At 39.2% G+C, this 19,474-nt stretch overlaps 1 protein-coding gene across 10 annotated transcripts in view; it reads left to right on the top strand.

Annotated features, from left to right (window-relative positions):
• The window catches only part of DLG2 (discs large MAGUK scaffold protein 2), a 982,636-nt gene that overhangs the window by 336,645 nt on the left and 626,517 nt on the right, over nucleotides 1-19,474 (top strand). The window contains exon 1 of one of the 10 annotated variants that reach the window (XM_077781320.2): nucleotides 18,866-19,062. The exons of the other annotated variants lie outside the window; for them this stretch is intronic. Within the exon in view, the coding sequence (XP_077637446.1) occupies nucleotides 18,928-19,062 (135 nt within the window). The 5' untranslated portion in view covers nucleotides 18,866-18,927. Of the gene's footprint in view, nucleotides 1-18,865; nucleotides 19,063-19,474 lie in introns of those variants that run through there. 10 annotated transcript variants of the gene reach the window in all.

Below are 19,474 nucleotides of genomic sequence, written 5' to 3' on the forward strand. Positions count from 1 at the left end.
ATGCAAAATCAGGATTGGAAAAGGGAAGACAAACATTTGCTATTTTTACAGTTTTTCCACTAAAAACTGGAGTCACTGAGGTCTTACATGAAAAATTCCTGACATTATATATTGACTTTTTACACTATTGTGGTCCAGGAAGTGGAAAGATATTGAAAAGGTCATCCCTACATAAATTGTGTCATAGGGAAATGTGATTCTATGGTATTAAGCTTTCACTCTCCATTCATTGTCTGTGCACAGGGATAGTGATAAAACAGGAACTAATTTTCAAATGTGTGTGCCCAGTAATGTGTGATAATGTGACAAAGTCCTTTAACATAAATACTTTAGGTATAAATATTTTGTCAGTCATGTAATCAGATAAACTAATGTTAATTACCTAGGTTCAGATAGTCTGGTTTAAAATGTGGGTCTTTATTTCCCATTTTAATTAATGGCAGTTCTAGTTCTCAATTGAAAAAATTTCCCTTCTTGACAGATCTTTTAAAAATGACAAGTCTATTTCTGTATTTAAGTACCAGTGCCTGGTACAGTGTCTGCTTATGCATCTTTCATTCTTCCAAGGACAGGTAATTTGGGCTTCAAAACTAATTTGTAATTAAAGCTTCAGAGAACTTTTACCTTTTCAAGAAAACTGATAATGCAGAAAAATTCACCCAAACTGTGTGAAAGGTTGAATCCAATTTTTCAGCCTGAGTGGCAGAGGAAAAAAAAGCGTTTGAACATTTCAAAGCCATTATAGCAAGGCAGCTGCTATAGATGGTGGAAGATGCCAACCTGCTTCCCTGGAACTGCTGCCCCTCTGGGGCCACACTTACTCTTTGCTTTGACCTTTAAAGCTGACACCAACGGAAGCAAATGACAGCAGATGATACCAGAGTCAGCAGCAGTCAAGCCTGTTTGTCAAACATTCTTCTTTCCACAGCTCTTAATGCAGATTTAACAGGTTTGCCAGAGCAGATGGAAAGAGGAGTGGAAGAGGAATAGATGGGAGAGCAGGGTAAGGGTCATTCCTCTCTGAGAAGAAGGGTTTGCGAGGGAGGAATGTAATGGTTATAAGTAGTACATTACTCAAGGAAGGTGAAGGCATAGCTTAAAAACATTCATCTTCTTAGTAAGTCTGTCTTGATTTTTTTTTCTGTCTACTCTTACTTATTACACATTTGGAATGTTTGGATGAGCTCCTAAACTGCCTATACAAAATTTAATGAGCAAAAATATTTCTAAAACAATAAAATTACTAAGGCATATGAATGGAAGTGATATTGTACATTTTGGAAAAGCTTGTTGGAAAAATCTTGAGAAAGAAATTAAATCTGCAAAAGCAAAGTTCTCTCTATGAAATCACATTTCCAAATACACAAATAGCTATTGTTCAGGAAAACTCTTCTGCAAGAACCAGGGTGAGTGTTGAGGTTTCAACATGTGTGTTAGAAATGAGGGAAATTCAGAGAGAATACTTCATGAATTTCCAAGTTATAAGCTGCATGACTTTTTTATTCCAGATCTTGACAGATAGCCAAGTTGTTTTATAATTCTTTCCGAGTTATTGATGGTTTTGGCATTGTAATTTATAGCAATCAGTGTTAGTAAGGACTTTATAAGGTCTAAATTAGTCATGTTAAGAATTAACAAATTTCACTTAGCTTGTAGGCTGTATTGAGGCATTGCTGTATATCAGGAAGGCTTCAGCAATCCTTACAGTCATCTTTCAAGATTTTCCATCCCAGCAGTGAGATCTGTGCTCCCTTTGGCTCCCTTTGTCTCGTGTTTCAGCAGTGCTCTGGTTAAAGTTCCATTTAACATGATAACACGGATGAGTGTGAGCTGCTACTGCCATCATATTAAATAAAGTTGGTGAGTTCACATTGTCACTTAGAAGGCCAATTTGCCCTGTGGGCTTTCCTTCAAAGGTGAAATCCAGCTCAGTCTGTAGCTCCATTAGAACATTGGCAAGGATTTAGCGTGTAACTAAAAAGAGAGCAAGTGGGAATGAGAGGTTGAGTGCCTTTTTATATGGGCACATAGTGACAGGACAAGGGGGATTACCTAAAAATCCCTTCCAACTCAAACCATTCCATGATTCTATGAAAATAGATCCCTCTTTATGCAGTTATTTAATGTCAAAGTGTAGGATAGAGTGGAATGTTAACAATTTCCTTCCCTACGAAAGTATTCATTCTGTCAAAGCTGGTAAGAAGTGAATGCACAAGGAGTAGGGTGTCCTTGGGCTGGGAGTACCTGCTGAGCTGAGTGGCATTTTCAGCTGTGACACAGCAAGTGTCACCACAGCAAGTTCTGTGGAAACTGTGAGGGACAATGAGCCCCCAGTATTTAGCATCTTTCTGATACTGAGGAATTGACTTCTGAATTTGACTTGGAAACCTCGCGTTCCTCATTTTTTTTCAGAATTCCAGATTTGAAGCATGACCATGGAATTTTTGCTTGCCATTTACCCTTTTCATCAAGTATTGTCAATATTTCAGTGAAGGAGCTGAGTCACTGGAGTATTGGCACTGACTTCCCTGGAAGTGCAATTTGCGGTGGGGATTTATAGACATCAAATTATCAATTTTTGCTATTCTTATGTCAAAAGAAAATTAAGTAAAATAAACATCCACTTCCAAGCCACTCCCTTCTGCTTTTGTTATTCTGGTGTCAGAGGTGTGATTGCCTTCTTTTGCTTATTTAGATTTTATTTATTCAGATGTTTCTAGTAACTTCTGTCTGCAAGATTGCTTTTGTAACTTCTTTTGTCCCTTTTCTCTATTTTAATTTAGATGTTAACCTTTCTGGTTCTTAAGTATCATTTTCCTGATGGCAATCTGTTTCTTTTCTCTCCCTTCTTTTCTTGGGGTATGCTGGCTTCTCCCATTATCTATTCCATTATCTATTGCCTGTCTTTACATCAATGAATAGACTGTGAAATGCTGTCAGTGACATCTCCTGCTGCAGCAGTGAGCAGATGAGGGAGTCTCTGTGCTTCTGACACCTTGATTACCAGGGAACAACAACAGCAGCCCACACCTGCACACCAGGCACTGCCTCACTGTGGGTCCAGTGCAGCAAGTTCTCAACCACTAACAGAATAGGAACTGATGGTATTGCTTTTTGCACAATCACCAACATTGTCTGGCAAAATATATTGTATTCTCTACCATGGCTAGCAGCTTTAGATTAGTTTTTTTTTCCTTCTTGATTTTCCTATATTTTGAGATGACTTGGCAATCAGATAGCAATTCCCCGGAAGTTAGAATAGGCTGCAGAATTTGGCATTAGTGTTTTGTGGAAATTAGAAGCCATTGTTACATGCCTGTGTATAAATTCTAGCTGCACTATTTCTGTCTATACTACAGGAAATGATGGCCCCCACAGCTTTAAAATGTGTTCAGTTTTCTTCCCAGGAACTCAAGTTACTGTCTTGTGAGGAGCAGCAAGTATTATGAGGTGGACTGAGATTCCTGGGGGAGTTTAGCCTGGAGAAAAGGAGGCTCAGGAGACCTTCTCACTCTCCAAAGTTCCCTGAAAGGAGGGTATAGCCAGGTGGGGATCAGTCACTTCTCCCAGATAACAAGTGGCAGGACAGGAGGAAATGGCCTCAATGTACACCAGGGGAGGTTTAGATTGGATATTAGGAAAAAATTCTCCCCTGAAAGAGTGATCAGGCATTGGAACAGGCTCCCTGGAGAGGTAGTAAAATCACTATGCCTGAAAGTCTTCAAAAGGTATATGAATGTGGCACTTGGGATGTGGTTAAATGGTGATCATGGTGGTGCTGGGTTAGTGTATGGATTTGACGATCATAGAGGTATTTTCCAACCTTCATGATTCCATCATTCAACAAGGGATTGTTACTTGCCTTTGTGACTCAGAAATGGTTAATTACTGAGCCCAGTTTCCTTGGTAGCAATAATAATGATCTGGCCATATTTATGCAAGCAGAATGTAATATAGATGAATAATTATTTTTATTGCATTGTTTGTTAAAGATTAAAATAACTCCCGGCACATCTGGGAAAAGTGTTGCGTGTCCTCAAAGTCATACCTCAGAAAACATGGTAAAAAACATTTGCTTTCTGAAAACAAAGCAAGTCAATGATCCAGTCCAAACTGACTGAATGGGAATGGAAAGCAGTAAACCAGAAGTGGTACAGACAGTATAGAATAAAAGACAAGAAATAGGCAGAAGATATAAAACTATTAAAGAAAGCTAAAGGCAGCTACGCAATATCTATGGCTGCAATGAGAGGAAAAATGTGATTAGATGGAAGTGCTTTTTACATCCTGGAATCTGCAGCTACAAGGAAATATGCTAGTTCGGGTACACGGATGTGAGTCTCAGAGAAGGATTCAAATGATGCTCTAGGCAGTTTTTACTAAATGCTTTTCTGAGTGCAATACTGTAACTAGCCAATGTGATGTCACCCTAGGGTAAATAAAAAATAAAATGGAAAGAAATAGAAATGTGGTCCAAAATTTTATAGCACTAATAAGATACTTACTAGAATTTTATCTAAGTTGCTATTTTAAGACAGATGTGCAAGCAGTAGGGAGCATGAAAAAGAAGATGAAAAATTAATCCTTCCCAAAAAGGCTAAAAGATCTCTTAATGTATTTAATTTGCTGAATGGGTAGATTTGATTACAGGATCTGTGTTCCTACTTTAAGAGAAAATACAAAGATTTTCTTCCAATTCACTGGAAAAGGTTTAAAATAACTCAGTGAGATGAAAGCAGAAATCAGATAAGTTAGCACCACTTCACAGTGAGAGTAAATATTAGAGAACCTTACCAATTCTTAAAATGAAATTAGATAATCTTCTTTAAGGATCTGCTTTAAATATGACTTCTGGGAGACAGCCTGAGCCCTGCTTTTGCAGGGGTCTGACTACCTCATTCCTTCTGACCTTGCTGTCAATGAAAAACATGAAAATGAAAATATCCCATTTACTCTTTTCATGGGCTGTAGCCAGAACAGAGTAAGATCAGCATTGCTTTCAACAGGCTTCTAATACTTCCTGGTCAATATGAAGGTAATAGTTCTTATGGATCTCTTCATGACTTGCCATCAGTAGCTATAACTAAGTGCTCATATATATACATATGTACATATAAAATATATATGGATATATGCAATACTGAAGGTGTCTCTGCCCATGGCAGGGGATTTGGAACTAGATGATCTTTAGGGTCCTTTCCAACCCAAACCATTTTATGATTCTATGATTATGTGATTCTATTAATGGGATCAAGTATCTTTTTGGTTTTTTTGCACATTGCAAAATTTAGTGGTACCCCATGGAAACATGAAGTATTAGATTCAAAACTAAGAATCTATGTTCCTGACAGAGTGTGTAATTATATTGCACAAATGTATAATTATACACGTTATGCACTCCTGGAGGATAAATCTATCAATGGATATTAAACAAAATGGTGTGAGTATTGTATCAATTTCAAGAAAATATTAATTTGTGAGAACTGGGACAGTGGTTCAAAACCAAGGATTAATATGTATTTTATTTTTTTCTATTTTTTCCCCCAAAATCCTTGCTAAATATTCATTTGAACCAGAAGACTAGATGAGGTGTTTCTGTGATCCAGGTCAGTAGCCATTCTGCCCTTAAACCTCATATTTTAAGAGAATCTAGTTGATCATAAGGTTCAGGAAGGACTATTTTCCATCATAACACAAGGTGAATATGTATGCTCAAATTTTTTTTTCCCCACCTTCCTTTAAAACACGAATATTGAATGTAGCTGGAGACACCATGTCAGATTGAGTAGGCCAGTGCTTTGAGGGGGTATTGAGAATCCTCTGCTTTAAATTCTTGGCTGGTACATCTTAGCTAGCTAGTGAGGATTAAATATATCATGGGACTTGGGGACAGGGCTGAATTTTCCACAAGTCAGATTAAAAGGAATCTTGGGATTTTTTTCAGACTTTATTATAGCTTGGACTATGGATCATTTCTTACTTAATCAATTCCTTGCTACTGTTGAAGCCCAAGGTAACACCTTTTTCTTTTCTATCCCCTACCTATGGTACTTAATAATTTTGTTTTTCATGGGATGAAATTATGTAGTTTAGCTCAAATTACTGGGCTCAGTACAAGTAAATGGAAGAAAATTAATGTCTTGTGCTACAGAGCTAAATCTCAGCTCTCTAGCCATTCCTTCTGGTATTAAACATAAAACTTTGCCTTAGCAAATTAATTTGGTCTGAAAAGTCAAAAGTGGAAGGGATTTCAGAAGGGTTGTGGAGAGTTTTCCTGTGAACTTTAAAACTGAGTGTTAATTTTTGTTTTGTTTTGTTTCTATTTTGTGACTAACTCAGTTTGAAATCAAAAGTTTTCTTTAATGTTTTCTGTAAATTTTTCTTTCAAATTTTTCATTTAGTTAAATGTACTGGAACCTTTAATTTTGGAATATATAATTCAATATTACCAAAAATGTCTTTTGAATGTGTAGTTCATTTTAGGGATAATTTGAGGCCAACCCTGCTATTAATAATTGAAGGAGAATTACCCATCTACTCCTCGGACAGTTAGTGTCAATTTGGCTACTGTGCAGTGGGACCAGGATGAGTTTTCTCATTGCTGTCTTTCTTTGCCATGACAATATATATTTATGATTATTTAGGTTATTACCATAATATTACCTGTGCTGACTCTGCCTACCCAATAAAGAAAACCTTGCCAGAAGAAATCCTTTGTTCCCAGGCGTGGTGAAACATAGTGCCTGACTCCCCTAGAGGAGGTATCTTATGGAACTTTTGTGTCTTCCCTGGGGACCTAGAACACTTTTAAAAACCTGTTTATCAGTACAAAATACCAGTGCTCACAGTGTTGCAGTCTGGTTTCTTTTACAAGTGAGCCACAACATCAGCAGAAAATGGGGTCTGTGTGAGATTTGCTCAGCACCTGGGATGAGCTGGAGGACATATCCTTCTGCCACAATGCTGGTTTAAGATTCCCCCAGCTGGAATTCCAGTTTCAGTTCAAGGAGAACAACTGGGGTTTCTTCCCTTTCTTTCCAAAAAGTGCTGTGAAATATTTAGAACCTTGTAATATCCCAACCTGGGATCAGCAAATGAGCAGAGGAATTGAGCTATAGGGAAGCAGCCAGTGTTGGTTGTTTCCCTGCTGGAAAGAAGGAAGAGACAAGTAGCTGGGAAAGAAGCAGCATTCAAACATAGCTCAGGTCATGTTCTGAGGTTTTGTTTTTTTTTTTTTTTTTTTCCACATAAGAAGCTAAATATAACATGGAAAACTCAGTGATAGGAAGAATTTCTTGGCCCTCATAAGGAACAGGAGCCATCTCATAGTTTGTGGATATTGTCTTGATCCTGTGTCACAGTGGACCACAGTAAAATCCACCTTTGTTCCCACTCTCCATCAAGGAGGCAAGCACAGTTTGAGAAGTCACCCCATTCTGTATCCATTGCTTGGTTGTGAATTTGTATTAAAGCATTACCTCCAAAATGAAGGGTAACATGTTTTGGAAGGAGAAGGCTGGAGTTCAAGCACTTTTGTATTTTTTTATTAGAAAATTACAATGGCTTTGCCTAACATTTAGCAAAACCAGTTCATTTCAATCAATTTTAAATTTGATTGAAGCAAGATATACACAGCACAATTGTAGTATAATAAATAAAAATCACAGTATCTGTTTTTGACAGATATTATTTAAGGTAAAGATGCATTTTTTTGGTGTTGCTAAGATGTTAAGTTCAATCACCAGTGTGCACACGTAAGAGATATTCAATAGGTAGAGTGAAAGTTAATTAAATGTAAGCATATTGTAACAGCTTGATTTGTCTTAATAAGGACACATGGCCTTAGTGTATCTGACAAAGGAACTCACAACTTTCTCAAGGGATTGGGAAACCAATATGGGGTGTACAAGAATGCATGGCCTCCTATGGCAGTTGTATAAGAAAAAAACTTAGAGTAAATGTTTAGTGGATGAGCTACTTATTCTGTGTCACTTTGGAAATGTTTGTTTGGACCAGTAAATCACATAAGATGAATTGTTTAAACCACCTCCATGGCTCCCTAATCTTGAGCATAGTGAAAGCCCTGGTTTTGCCCATGGTCTGTGTGTATGCGTGTATCTGTTTCTGGCAGGACCTTCATGTAGTCTTGCCATCTCTTCCACTCCAGTGTTATCTTCCCTCCTGGTATAATTATTTGAACTGGCTGGCTTTTTTTTTTTTTCAGTGGAAAGAATTAGATATTGCACAAAGTCACAATTACTCTTCTGCTGTTTGAGCTCAGCAGTAGAAAAATCTGAGGAGAGAAACAAATATAAAATTTCCCATTCCTGCAGAGCATAGGCACTTACTTTTACAAGTGAGCTGCAGCATCAGCTGCCCTGCTGGTTCTGGGCTTCACCCCAGCAGTCCTGAGCCCCAGAAGCAGACAGCAAAGTCTGCAAGTACTCTTTGTTTCACATCTATGCTACTGGAGCATGCTCCAGAACCCAGAAGATACTGTGTTCCCTTCTTAAAAAGACACACAATTGGAGAAAGGGACTTAAAGCCTCAACAGTATGTCAAAGTGAATATTTGTGAGTGTATAGAATGGCTCATAACCATCAACCTGTGTTAGTGGTTACTTTGGCATGTCACCCAGTCTGAGACCAAAGATGAAACCACGCTGAGATATTAGATGGAAGCATTTTGTCCCTGTAAGCTCATGCACCTCACATCTTGCTAAGGTAACTTGGCTACCTGAAGGAATTAGTCAGAGAAGTCCAGGTTCTGTCCACAGCTGGATGGAGATATGAAATAAGTAGGTGGGCTTAGTGCAGCATCTAGTGGACAAGTGTCCACATCACAAAAAACCTTGTGTTTCTGGCTAATTATTGAAGGAAAAATCAGCAAAGGACCAAGGAACCATAGAGTCGAGAAATATCCAATTTAGCTGTAAGAAGCATTGCTCTTCCTAATGAGGCACACTGGCTAATGAAAGGAACTCATCCTAATATCATCCATTTTATAAATGTGAAATACACAGATAGGGAACCTGAGGCAATGTAGATTGACTTAAGTCTAAATGAATTAAATCACTGGTCAGAAACATGATTTTAATCAAAAGTGTGAAATCTTTAGTTAAACTGTATTTTTTTTTAATTTATTTGCATTTTATATCCTAAGGAATCTTTCAGAATTACTGGTCCATCGACTTTATGTGATTCTGTGCAGACAGACACAGTTTGTAAAGGAAATTTGATTTTCCTTTTTTCCTAGAGGGAAGGATGCACTGATACTCACACATCCATTGAATAAATTTGATCATTTATAAGATATTTTCTCTGCCTTAATTTTTTTGGTTTTAAAACTAGATTTGAATTTAACTGGTGGCTAATTCATTAGGAAGATGGTGAATTGAAAATCTGATGTGTAGGTATGTAAAAGAATAAAAAGGTAATCCATGGGGACTTTCAAAACCACTGAGCAACCAAGCACTTCCCTTTCAATACTAAAAGTGTAGCTGAACTAAAGCAGAAGCGGGAGCTAGTCTTGGTAGATAGTTTTCAGTCTCATGATTTTAGATACTTTAAAAAGTGAGTCACTTGTTCTTTAAATTTTAGTTACTGTAGCTCTGCTATTCTCCTATCTTCTATTTGTAAGTTGTAAAAGGAGAACAGCATGTTGGATAATCAATTTCTGATTCATTTTCTGAGATTTCAGTGGATTAATTCACATGATGAAAATATTCCTGTTGAATCTGATAATAAACAGAAACTCAAAGAAATGAAGGGAAATGCTTATTTACACTACAAAAGCAGAAAGTACTGGCCTTTGGAAAACATGTAAATATTTGCATACAATCTTTTGTTAAAAATACAATACAGAGTAATTTGACATATTTATGAAGATCAAGCTGTTGTAAAAATAGCAGCATTTTCTCAGTTTCAGCTGTGCCATTATGGGAGAAGGTAGCACTCCTTAACTTGTTCAAATCTGGGAATTAATAACTGTTGCAATACATTTTCTTCTATCTTTAATTGGTTGTAATAATTTTAGTAAGACCAGGCTTAGTGTAAACTAGTTTGTCTGAATTTTAAATGTAATAATTCATTACATTTTAAATCTTAACAGATCTAATTTCAAAAAATTGTAGGGTTTACATTTTTAGTTTGAAAAAGTTTAGTAGCCTGCTGAGCACTGGGCTGCAATGGATCAGTGCCTCCTTTTCCCCGTATCTTGTCACTGGTTGCAAAGGCTCCAAGCACACATCAAACATCATCACCAACTTCCCTCAGGCTTGGGCAAACGCTCTGGCTGCAAGAGAATTTTATGGTGGAGATTCTGTAGAGGTTGAGTCCTGTTTTGTTTCTCTCCTCCTTTCATCTGTAAGCACCAGTGAGTGGTGTTCACTGGTTTATTTGGCACCTCTGGGGAATAGGCTAGGCATGCGTGCTCAGCTCATGTTGCCCCTCTTGTTTCCTAACAGCATGCTTTTGATTCTGTGACACTTGTACCATTTCTCTTTTTTCATTTGTGCTCATGTTGGTTTTATCCTTTCATCCTTTCTCTCCCAGGGAGTTCTTTATGGTGCAGTAACAGTAGGACAGTTTGTTTACAGAAAGAGCCTGTGACCATGGTTGCTTTCCATGATCTTCCTGATCTCTACAAATCTCATCCTGAATTACATTCTCTTCATAATCTAGCTTCTTCTAGGTCATCCAAGATGTTGTTAAAATGCAGTGGTGTCCATACATCTGCATTTTATTACCTCAGACAAGGCCATGGTTGCCACTATTATAAACCTATAATAAAATGAATAGTCATGTAAATGAGAAGTACCCATGGACATAACTTATTTCTACTAGAATAAGACTTCTGACATGCCTCCTCTTATATACAGGTTTCTGGACAGCTAGATAAGTAACAAACTAATTGAATGATCAGACTTGGAGGGCACTGGTTAGTGGGTCACTCTCTACCTTGAGACTGATGGCAAGCGTATCACAAAAATCTACTCTAGGCTCTTTGCTCTTTATCAGTTGGTCTCTAGCAGTGTCTGGGAATGAGGAGCATGTGCTCATCAGGTCAGCAAACAACACAATGCAGGGAGAAGTTGACATGCTTAAAGGCAGGGCTGCCATCCACAGACCTGGACGGTATGGAGAATAAGGCCAACACAAACTTCATTAAATTCAACATGTATAAACTTGAGCAGAGCCAGGCTATCCAGGAAAGTGATTACTTTCCTTTTCTCAAAGCTTGTTAAATTCCCATGCATCTTCCAGTACAAAGCAGATGTTTGTTAAATACAAGCAAGTTTAGGAGATGCCCACCAAGATGGTCAGAGATGGACCACTTTCCCTTTGAGGGGGAACAAAGACCAAGCCTCATTGAGCCTTTAAAGGAATGGCTTCAAGGGCAAATAATCACCGACCTGAATGGCACATGGTGGCAGGATAAGAGGTAATTGTCCTAGACTGAAATGAGAGCTGTCCAGAGTGGACATAAGGGGACATGGTTCGTTCTGCAGCAGCCCAACAGTGGGCCAGGTTTCCCAGAGAGGCAGTGCAGTCTCCATCCTTGGACTCTTTCTGGACTAAACTGAAAAAAGCCCTGAGCAACCTCATCTGCCTTTAACAGTTGATCCTGTTTTGAGGGGAAGTTTAGACCAAGGGCTGCCTGGGTTCCCATCCAACATGAATTATCCTGAGATTCTGTGATCTACATTTTTCTTCATTAAATAATGCATGGCATAGAACATTCCTTGCTCCAACTAAAAACATCCTAGTCTTCTGTCTTCCTTTCTTTACAAAAAAAGAAACATTAGAACTGTCAGATGAGAAATGTGTCTGTGCTGAAAAATGGCAATATATTGCTCTGTGCAAGATAGCTGTAAGAAACCTCTATAGAAATATCTAGTATCAGAAATGGTCAGTTCATAACTATGTTCCTCTGTCTCAAGATATTTTTCAGGTTTTTCATTAGAACAGAGTAGTGTAAGTTAAAATCAACCCTCCTTTGGATGTTCATAATATAACCCTCCTTATAGGATGTTTGTAACCCACCTAATTGCAAAGAAATGCTTTAAAATATGATCCATGTGCATCCTGAAATCTCAAATAAGAAGGACTAATTATGGGTAGAGTTTCCACTTCTGCTTAAACTCCTCTCTAGGGTCAAGTTTCAACTTGTTGATACCACTGCATCGAAACCTGCCCAAGAGCAGTTGGTGGGAGACTCCAGATGGGAGTTTCTGGCTGTGATACTCATAACGGATCAGCAGCCACAGTAGTAGATATAATTCTCCCACAGCTCCTGAATCCTGTTCAGCTTCTCCTCTTTATGTTCCTGTGCCAAGATCTGACACAAGCTTCATGATACTCTGTCAGAGATGGGATGTACCAGCAGAGAGGGAAGAGAAGACTGCCCGGGACATGGAGGGATAGGTACAGGTGGCAGGAAGAAACAGCTGACAGAGCCTCAGGATGTCAACCTACACTCACGTGACTTCACCATCGCCTTCAGTTACAGAAGTCCTGTAAATAGTCCTCTTAATTTAAAGATAGCTCAGGTTTACAGATGTAAAGACCTCCCAGATGGTTGTTATCCAAATATAGGACTTGAAGTGATGAGGAATCCTAGGGACAATCAGTTCATCCTAGAAAAGTAATTTTTACCAGTAACCAGAAATCTGATCTGGATGTTAGAGGGAGGTTCATCTGTGGTTTCCATTCTGCCTTGGTGGTGAGGCAGTTTCCCACCTTCTGACTCTTGTCACCTCTCCAGCATAAGCTTGGCTCAGCCTGGAAACTCCAATTTATAGAATAGCACCCTTTAAAGTTAGACAGCACTTAATTTCAATCTGCCATTGACATGTGGAATATTAACATAAATATCTCCCATTAAAATCAAGTGTAGCTGTATTTGTCCCTGGTACATCAATGGAGGATTTGACTGTGCAAACATCCTTAAACACTGAGGAGCTGTATAAATGCCTCTTCTTTTAATATTTATTCTCATGTGCTAAATTGTTTAAATATGTTGTTGCACATAAAGATGCAGTGAGGGAAGTAGAACTGAAGCCATACATTGGTGTTATCACTAGCAATAGTCTTTAAAAAAATACAAAAGCATCTATTTGTGAGGTACACAGGCAAGCACAAATTGTATACTAATAGTTCAGCAATTTCTTTATTACTTCTCTGCCACAATTATAAAATAACTTGTTTATAGGACTGATGCCAGAAACAAGCACAATTTCAGGTAAACAGCTGTCTAAGTACTTTCCCAGGAAATTTATGTAACTTTAGCTCCTTCCAATGGCTGAAAATGCAATAGTCTAAAACAGACACCACTATTGCATATCCTTAGGAAAAAAGGTATAATTATTGGTTATGGCTGGCAGTTTATCTTATTCAGAAAAGTGGTTTCCTATTAAAGTAATAGAATTCCAGCAATTCACAATTTCTGTTAATCATCCAGAGTAAAACAAGAATTTATATTCACAGCTGAATTAATTGGTTTCTTTAAACACTGTAATTTTTAATAATACCTGAAGATGAGTTACTTATATTTTAATTAATATATAGATAAATATATATTTTTCATCTCTCCTGAACAATTTTAAGTGGTCTGACTTTGATTACTAAGCCTTTTGGGGTGGTATTTACATTTCACACAGTATAGTACAAATTTAATTTGCAGTAATCACTAAATAACAGACAGAAAATTGTGACTGAGAGTCTGGATATACACTGACCTTTGAGAAATATAAGAAAATTCCTATGTTAGGAAGTGGCAGTAATAATCTAAGGGAGGTATTTATGAGAGGACAAAGATTTTTAAAATGAGAATACTGAAACAGAGGTAATAATAACAAAAGTTAAAGACCACAGTTCTGCATATTTCTCTACCTATTTGAACTCATGCTCAAGTGATGTCACATGTCTGTTGAGCATGTGATTGACTGTGTCTGCACTTCTTCCCTGTGAAAAATGTGAGCCAATTTAATTTCATTTCCAGTGAAAGAGGAGTTTGCCGTAGATTAACAGTAAACATATGGGAGCAATTTATTTGAGGCAAAATCAATTGCTAAATTAAGGTGATTTGTCAATCAACCTGACCCTTGCGTGTTTTCACGCTGAAAGCAGTCACAAACGGGGTACTCTGGCAAACTACCTTTGCCAAAGAGGGTGCTTGGTGTTTGAATGTCCTAGAACAAGACAAGAGCAATGTCAGAGAATCAGATAATCACAGAATCATAGAATAGGATAGATTGGAAGTAACCTCTAAATGCCATCTAGTCCAACCCCTCTGCAATGTTCAGGGACATCTCTGACTAGACCCAGTTGTTCAGAGCCCTCTTAATCTTGATCCTGAATGTTTCCAGGGATGGGGCATCTACCATCTCTCTGAACAAACTGTGCTAGTTTTACCACACTCCTTGTAAAAATCTTCTTTACATCTAACCTAAACTAGTTTAAAGCCATTACCCTTAGTCCTATGTCGTTTTGAGCAAAGGATTAGTGATGAACACCATTATCATTATCTCTAATCCTGGAGATTCTGGTTGCCACCTCTCAGCGGCCTCCTAGGACTTGATTGCAATTCCTTCTTGTGTTTGAGGACCCATTGTGATAAAAATCCAGTGTCAGTCACTCCATGTATATCTTTAGCTTCCAAGCTAATTCAAAGGGCCTTGTTCTCTGGCCATACATGTTGCATATGTAAATTAGCTCTCTGGCTGGCTTTTGGAGCGAAACAAACATTCTGGGTCATATCCCATGACCCAAAAATTGCTAGAGAAGAAAGTGCGCTGTCTGGAAATTACACAGTTGCCCAGCACAATCCCAGGATGTTTAGTATCCTCGGACACCCACAGAAGAAGCAGGGATTTCTAGCATCATGGAAACCTGTGGAAGACCAGACAGGTACAGAAGCTGAGTTGGGTAGTGCTGCTGACCTCTTGGCCCTGGTGCAGTGGAAGCTGTGGGAGAAATAATCTCAAGGCAAGAAGAGAAGTGAAGACACCATGTCTGGTAACTCTAACTGCTCTGACCAGAGAGAATGTAACAAGGACTTGATAACCGAAAAGATTGCCTTACTACGGGAGCACAGGGGCAAAGGGGTCCCGGTGGAAAATTTTGCACGGAACTTAGAGAACTATAAATATGAGTGAGTTGTGTAATAAACTGGCTTTTCTAGTATACCATGATCCATGTCTTTCAATCCCTGCAGAAGCCCAAGATCAAGTGCTGTGGATGTGGCCTGCGTGAGTTGCAGGGGAAGAGTCCTGAAGAGGTTTCATTATGAAGTATGGTGAATTTCCTGGCCTGAGCTAGATGCAGTCAGACATAAATTTTTTGTAAGCATCTAGAGCATGTCTAGAAATCATAAACTTAACCACAAATATTTTCATTGTCCAGACACTGAGACTGACCTTGATTTAATTACTTAAGAATTTATCTGGATTCTTTAATTTCTTCCTAGAACCAGTGTCTAGGCCAATACCTGGTAGCAAAACATGGCGACCATCATATCCATAATTCAGAATTATCTTAAGAACCTTCTGGATAACCACAAGTCCATCAGTTCTTTTGGTGATTTTTTTTTCTTTGATTGTAGAGTGTTTTATTTCCATCATTCCTTAAACGACTTTCATAGTCACCTATTCCATAACAATACATTAAATACAGGAAAAGAGGACATAAATTTTTCTCATTATTCCCATAAAGGAATAATTTACTCAACTGAAAAAAAATGTAGTTGACCCTTTAAGTAATGCTTTTCTTGAGAATCAACCCTAATCTCCACTGTGAAGCGATAAATGGGTGCTAAAAGCTAAGTAGATTATCCTAGGAAAGTCTCCTTGAAAGTCATTTAACAGCTAATCATATGTTAAGGTTAAGCAATTCCAGTTTCTCTTGGCGGAGAAGTAGGCATCTTGCCTGATTTTCCTATTCTGAAACAATTTTAGGAGTATATCCAAATTGAAGGATTCTGCAACTGTCCCCTCAGAAATGACCCATCTCTGACAGTTTTCCTGATTTTGATTTTATCTCAATTTGATTTGGCCAGTATCTGCCCCAAGGACAACAGAGGCCTCATATATTTGGGAGACATAGGGTACATTGTTTTCTTTTCGCTTGGCTCACATAAAAGCCTGACTATGGCACCTACACTGCCCCAAAATAATTTTACAACATGGTTGAGGGGGAAAGAATATGGAGCTCTGGGACACATGTGGGCTTATGTTCAATCTCCAGTTCATCTTAATTTCTTCAGTCCCTTTAAGCTCTGTACTAAAGATCATCCTAACAACTCTTACTGCATTTCACTGTGAAGACAATATAGGATAATTGTCCTGAAAATTTTAAGCAGCTCCATGAGGAATGTCTACAGTCAGAGGAAGTGATTTGGGCAGTTGTAGAGGCGTGGCTGACACAACCTGTTTTCCATTTTAACTCACTTTTCCACACTCTGTAATAGTCATGCCTCAGGGGAATCATATTTCATAACGAGAAGCTGAACACTATAAAAGAGTGTGATTGCATCATGATCTGTCTTGAAACCTATATTTTTAATTTTCGTGAATGAAAGCGCTTTCCTTCCAGAGTGGAAAGGAGCACATGAATGTAGGCAAGGATGATGACTCACAGCTGTTAAATCTCTCACATGCATAACATTCATGAGCATGAAGGCCTGACTGCAGTCAGCATGTGGCTTCAGTTCTTGTACGTGTGTAGAAGCCAGCTGGGGCACTGATAGTGCTTTTTCTGAGGCAGGCCAGTGATGAGCACAGGCTGTAAAACCTGCTCAAGCAGCAGTGCAAAGTTTTGGGTGGCCAGCCAGCTTACAGTTCCTATGTTTATACTGCTTTCTGTGCTCTCTCTTAAGCCAGCTTATCTCCCAAGATGGTACCATTTTATTTTATTTTCACTGTAATCCTGACTGTGACTGATACAGCTATATTTTCTAAGGTTTTGTTAAAAGATATAGTTGAGAAGTACTTTGGTCCAAACAATACACAAGTAAGAATGAAAAGAGATCATGACTTTGCAGAGCAGGTAAGTAGGGCAGGTAAACAACAGGGGAAAGGGAATGGGAGAATACTACCTCATTCCTTTTACAGCAAATGATGAAATTCTTCACCCATTTTCCAGATGAAGGAAGGAAATTGGTAGTTTTCACATTATAGGAAGCTTTTAAAATGACATATTTAATCATTAAAGTGACCTTAGCAATCTGAAAAGTAAGAGTGGCATCCTCTGTCTTTGCTGAGGTAGAGGAAGGAGCCGGAAGAGCCTGTCAGAGTTAGTGAGGCTCAAACAAGCCATTCCAGACAGTGGGTTATTGTGTAAAGCCACATTAAACCACATGGACTTTCCTGTCACACCATGAGCTGGTCAAGGCAGCGATGCTTGCTTATGTATTTGTTTATTTATTCAATTTACAAGACACTTTGGTCAGCAAACTCCCTTAGGACACGTATAATAAAAACAGTACATCAATTAAATAGCGATGCTTGCAGCATTGACAGAGTGCCTAACGAAGGACTTTGAATTCCTTCAGGCCTGTCCCTTTGGGGAATACTCAGCTTGTAGCTCTCACACATCTGGAAGGTTTGGAGGAAAAAACAGGCTGCCTAAATACATGGATGTACCTTGAAGCACAATTTGAAGGACGAAAGGAGCTTCAGCTGCTGTCTTATAGCTGTAAGGGAAGAGAATTCTCTTCCAGTTTGAAGTTTGGAGCCCTACATGAGAGAAACCTGAGATTTTTAAAGCTATTTATGTACTACAATCACAAGTAGGCCCTAGTGGATGTTTTTACTTGCCCTGTTTTTTAATTTCAAACTTGTTCAACCTGCAAGGAAAAAATCCCATGAGATACCAGTATGCATCTATCTAACTCAAAATCTGGGCCTTGGCTGAGTACTGCTACAGCATCAACAACCTGGCAGAGGGGCAGCCTCTGAGGTATCTTTTACAGCTCTTTGGTCAAGCACACTAAGAGCTAAAATTGTGTTGTTTATTAAGGGTCTACTCTAGAACAAAAATATGCCCTGAAGAAAATAAAGAGCAAACCAAACAAACCTCTTGTACCACTCAGTTATTATCAGCTCCCAGCAAGTGGAGTGTCTCATGTGTCCCTGCTTCCTACCTGCATTTCTCTTTCTCCATTTTATAGAGCTAGAGTGGCCAGTGGCCACAGAAGGATAAACTCAGAACAACTGCTCTGTTTTCCTAATGGCGGTTTTTGTAGGGTGGTGATGGATCCTGACAGGGTGCCCCATCTTGTCCTTCAGGTCATGCAGACTAAGTGGTCCTGGACAAGGAAAGCTTTATTTTCCTTTTCAGACCCTGACTCTCTGCCAGCAGGTCCACTGGAATCCGTGGGGAAGCTGCAGCCTGTCTACATGCATGAAAAGAAGCAGAAAGACAAAATATCATTAAACCTGACTCTAGACGTTTCTTCTCAGAAATCTTTAGTCAAAAAAGCCACCATTATCCTAAGGGTTAGTGATTTGTTGTTAGCATTTCCAACTGGAAATACCCCTGAGGTTGGCTTTTAAAAGCAGATGTTCACTCTTATTTTCAAGCAGAATACAGATGTTCTGCACTGTTAGAGTCAGACAAACCTATAGATGCACCAACAAAATCAGGCCAAGATGCTTTTGGTCCAGGTACCCTAAAATCATGGACTACTTCTGCACCAGGTGACATTAGCTCAGCTTATTTTTTGCACCTGTAAATCTTGACAGGTGATGCTTAATTGTTGAAAGGGTGTTTGCAAAGATCAATTAGCTAATGCCCATAAAGTGCTCTGCAGAGATCCAGCACAACCACTGCTGGGGCATAGCACTCCCCTTCCTTGCCAGGCTCAGTGGGAGCACTGTTGCTTTAAAAAGGGAGCTTGTCCAAGCTCTCCTCCTCCACTGGATCTAAGATGGATGCTCCTGCTGCAGCACAGCCTGTGAGCAGACTTTGCCCAACCTGCTTTTTTTGTTTTTCCTGGAAGCTTGCTCCAGACAAGTCAGCTGCAGTGCAGACTGAGAAGAAGCAGGAGGGCAGCTCTCCCCAGGTAAGCTCCCACTGCCCCAAAGCTGCTCATTCCCACACCTGGATGGGGCAGCACCAAGGATGCTGCCATCCTGAGAATTATGGTCCTCTCTGTCCGTCTGGCTGACTCACAACAGCTCTCAGCCAGGCAAGAGTCAAACAGCTCTGGGCCTGGGCTCTCTTGCATTCCTTTCCTGGCTTACTGGTGTGAATTTAGTTATGAGGAGGACAGGGAGGCTTCTGCTCCACAACCAAAGCTGGGCTTGTGCTTGTTCCCTTGTGTTAGTATCGCCTCTGTGGAGGCACTTGCCTGCAGCACCATGGGCTTGGGGCCATGCTGTGCCTGGCAGCAGCCCTGTGCTGGGTGAGGAGATGGTCCTCAGTCACCACACAGAGCTGGGGGCTGGCTCAGGAGGGTTCTGCAGGCTCTTGCA

The sequence above is a fragment of the Lonchura striata genome, chromosome 1 (assembly GCF_050655825.1).
Source record: "Lonchura striata isolate lonStrDom1 chromosome 1, ASM5065582v1, whole genome shotgun sequence".
Taxonomy (NCBI): Eukaryota; Metazoa; Chordata; class Aves; order Passeriformes; family Estrildidae; genus Lonchura; species Lonchura striata.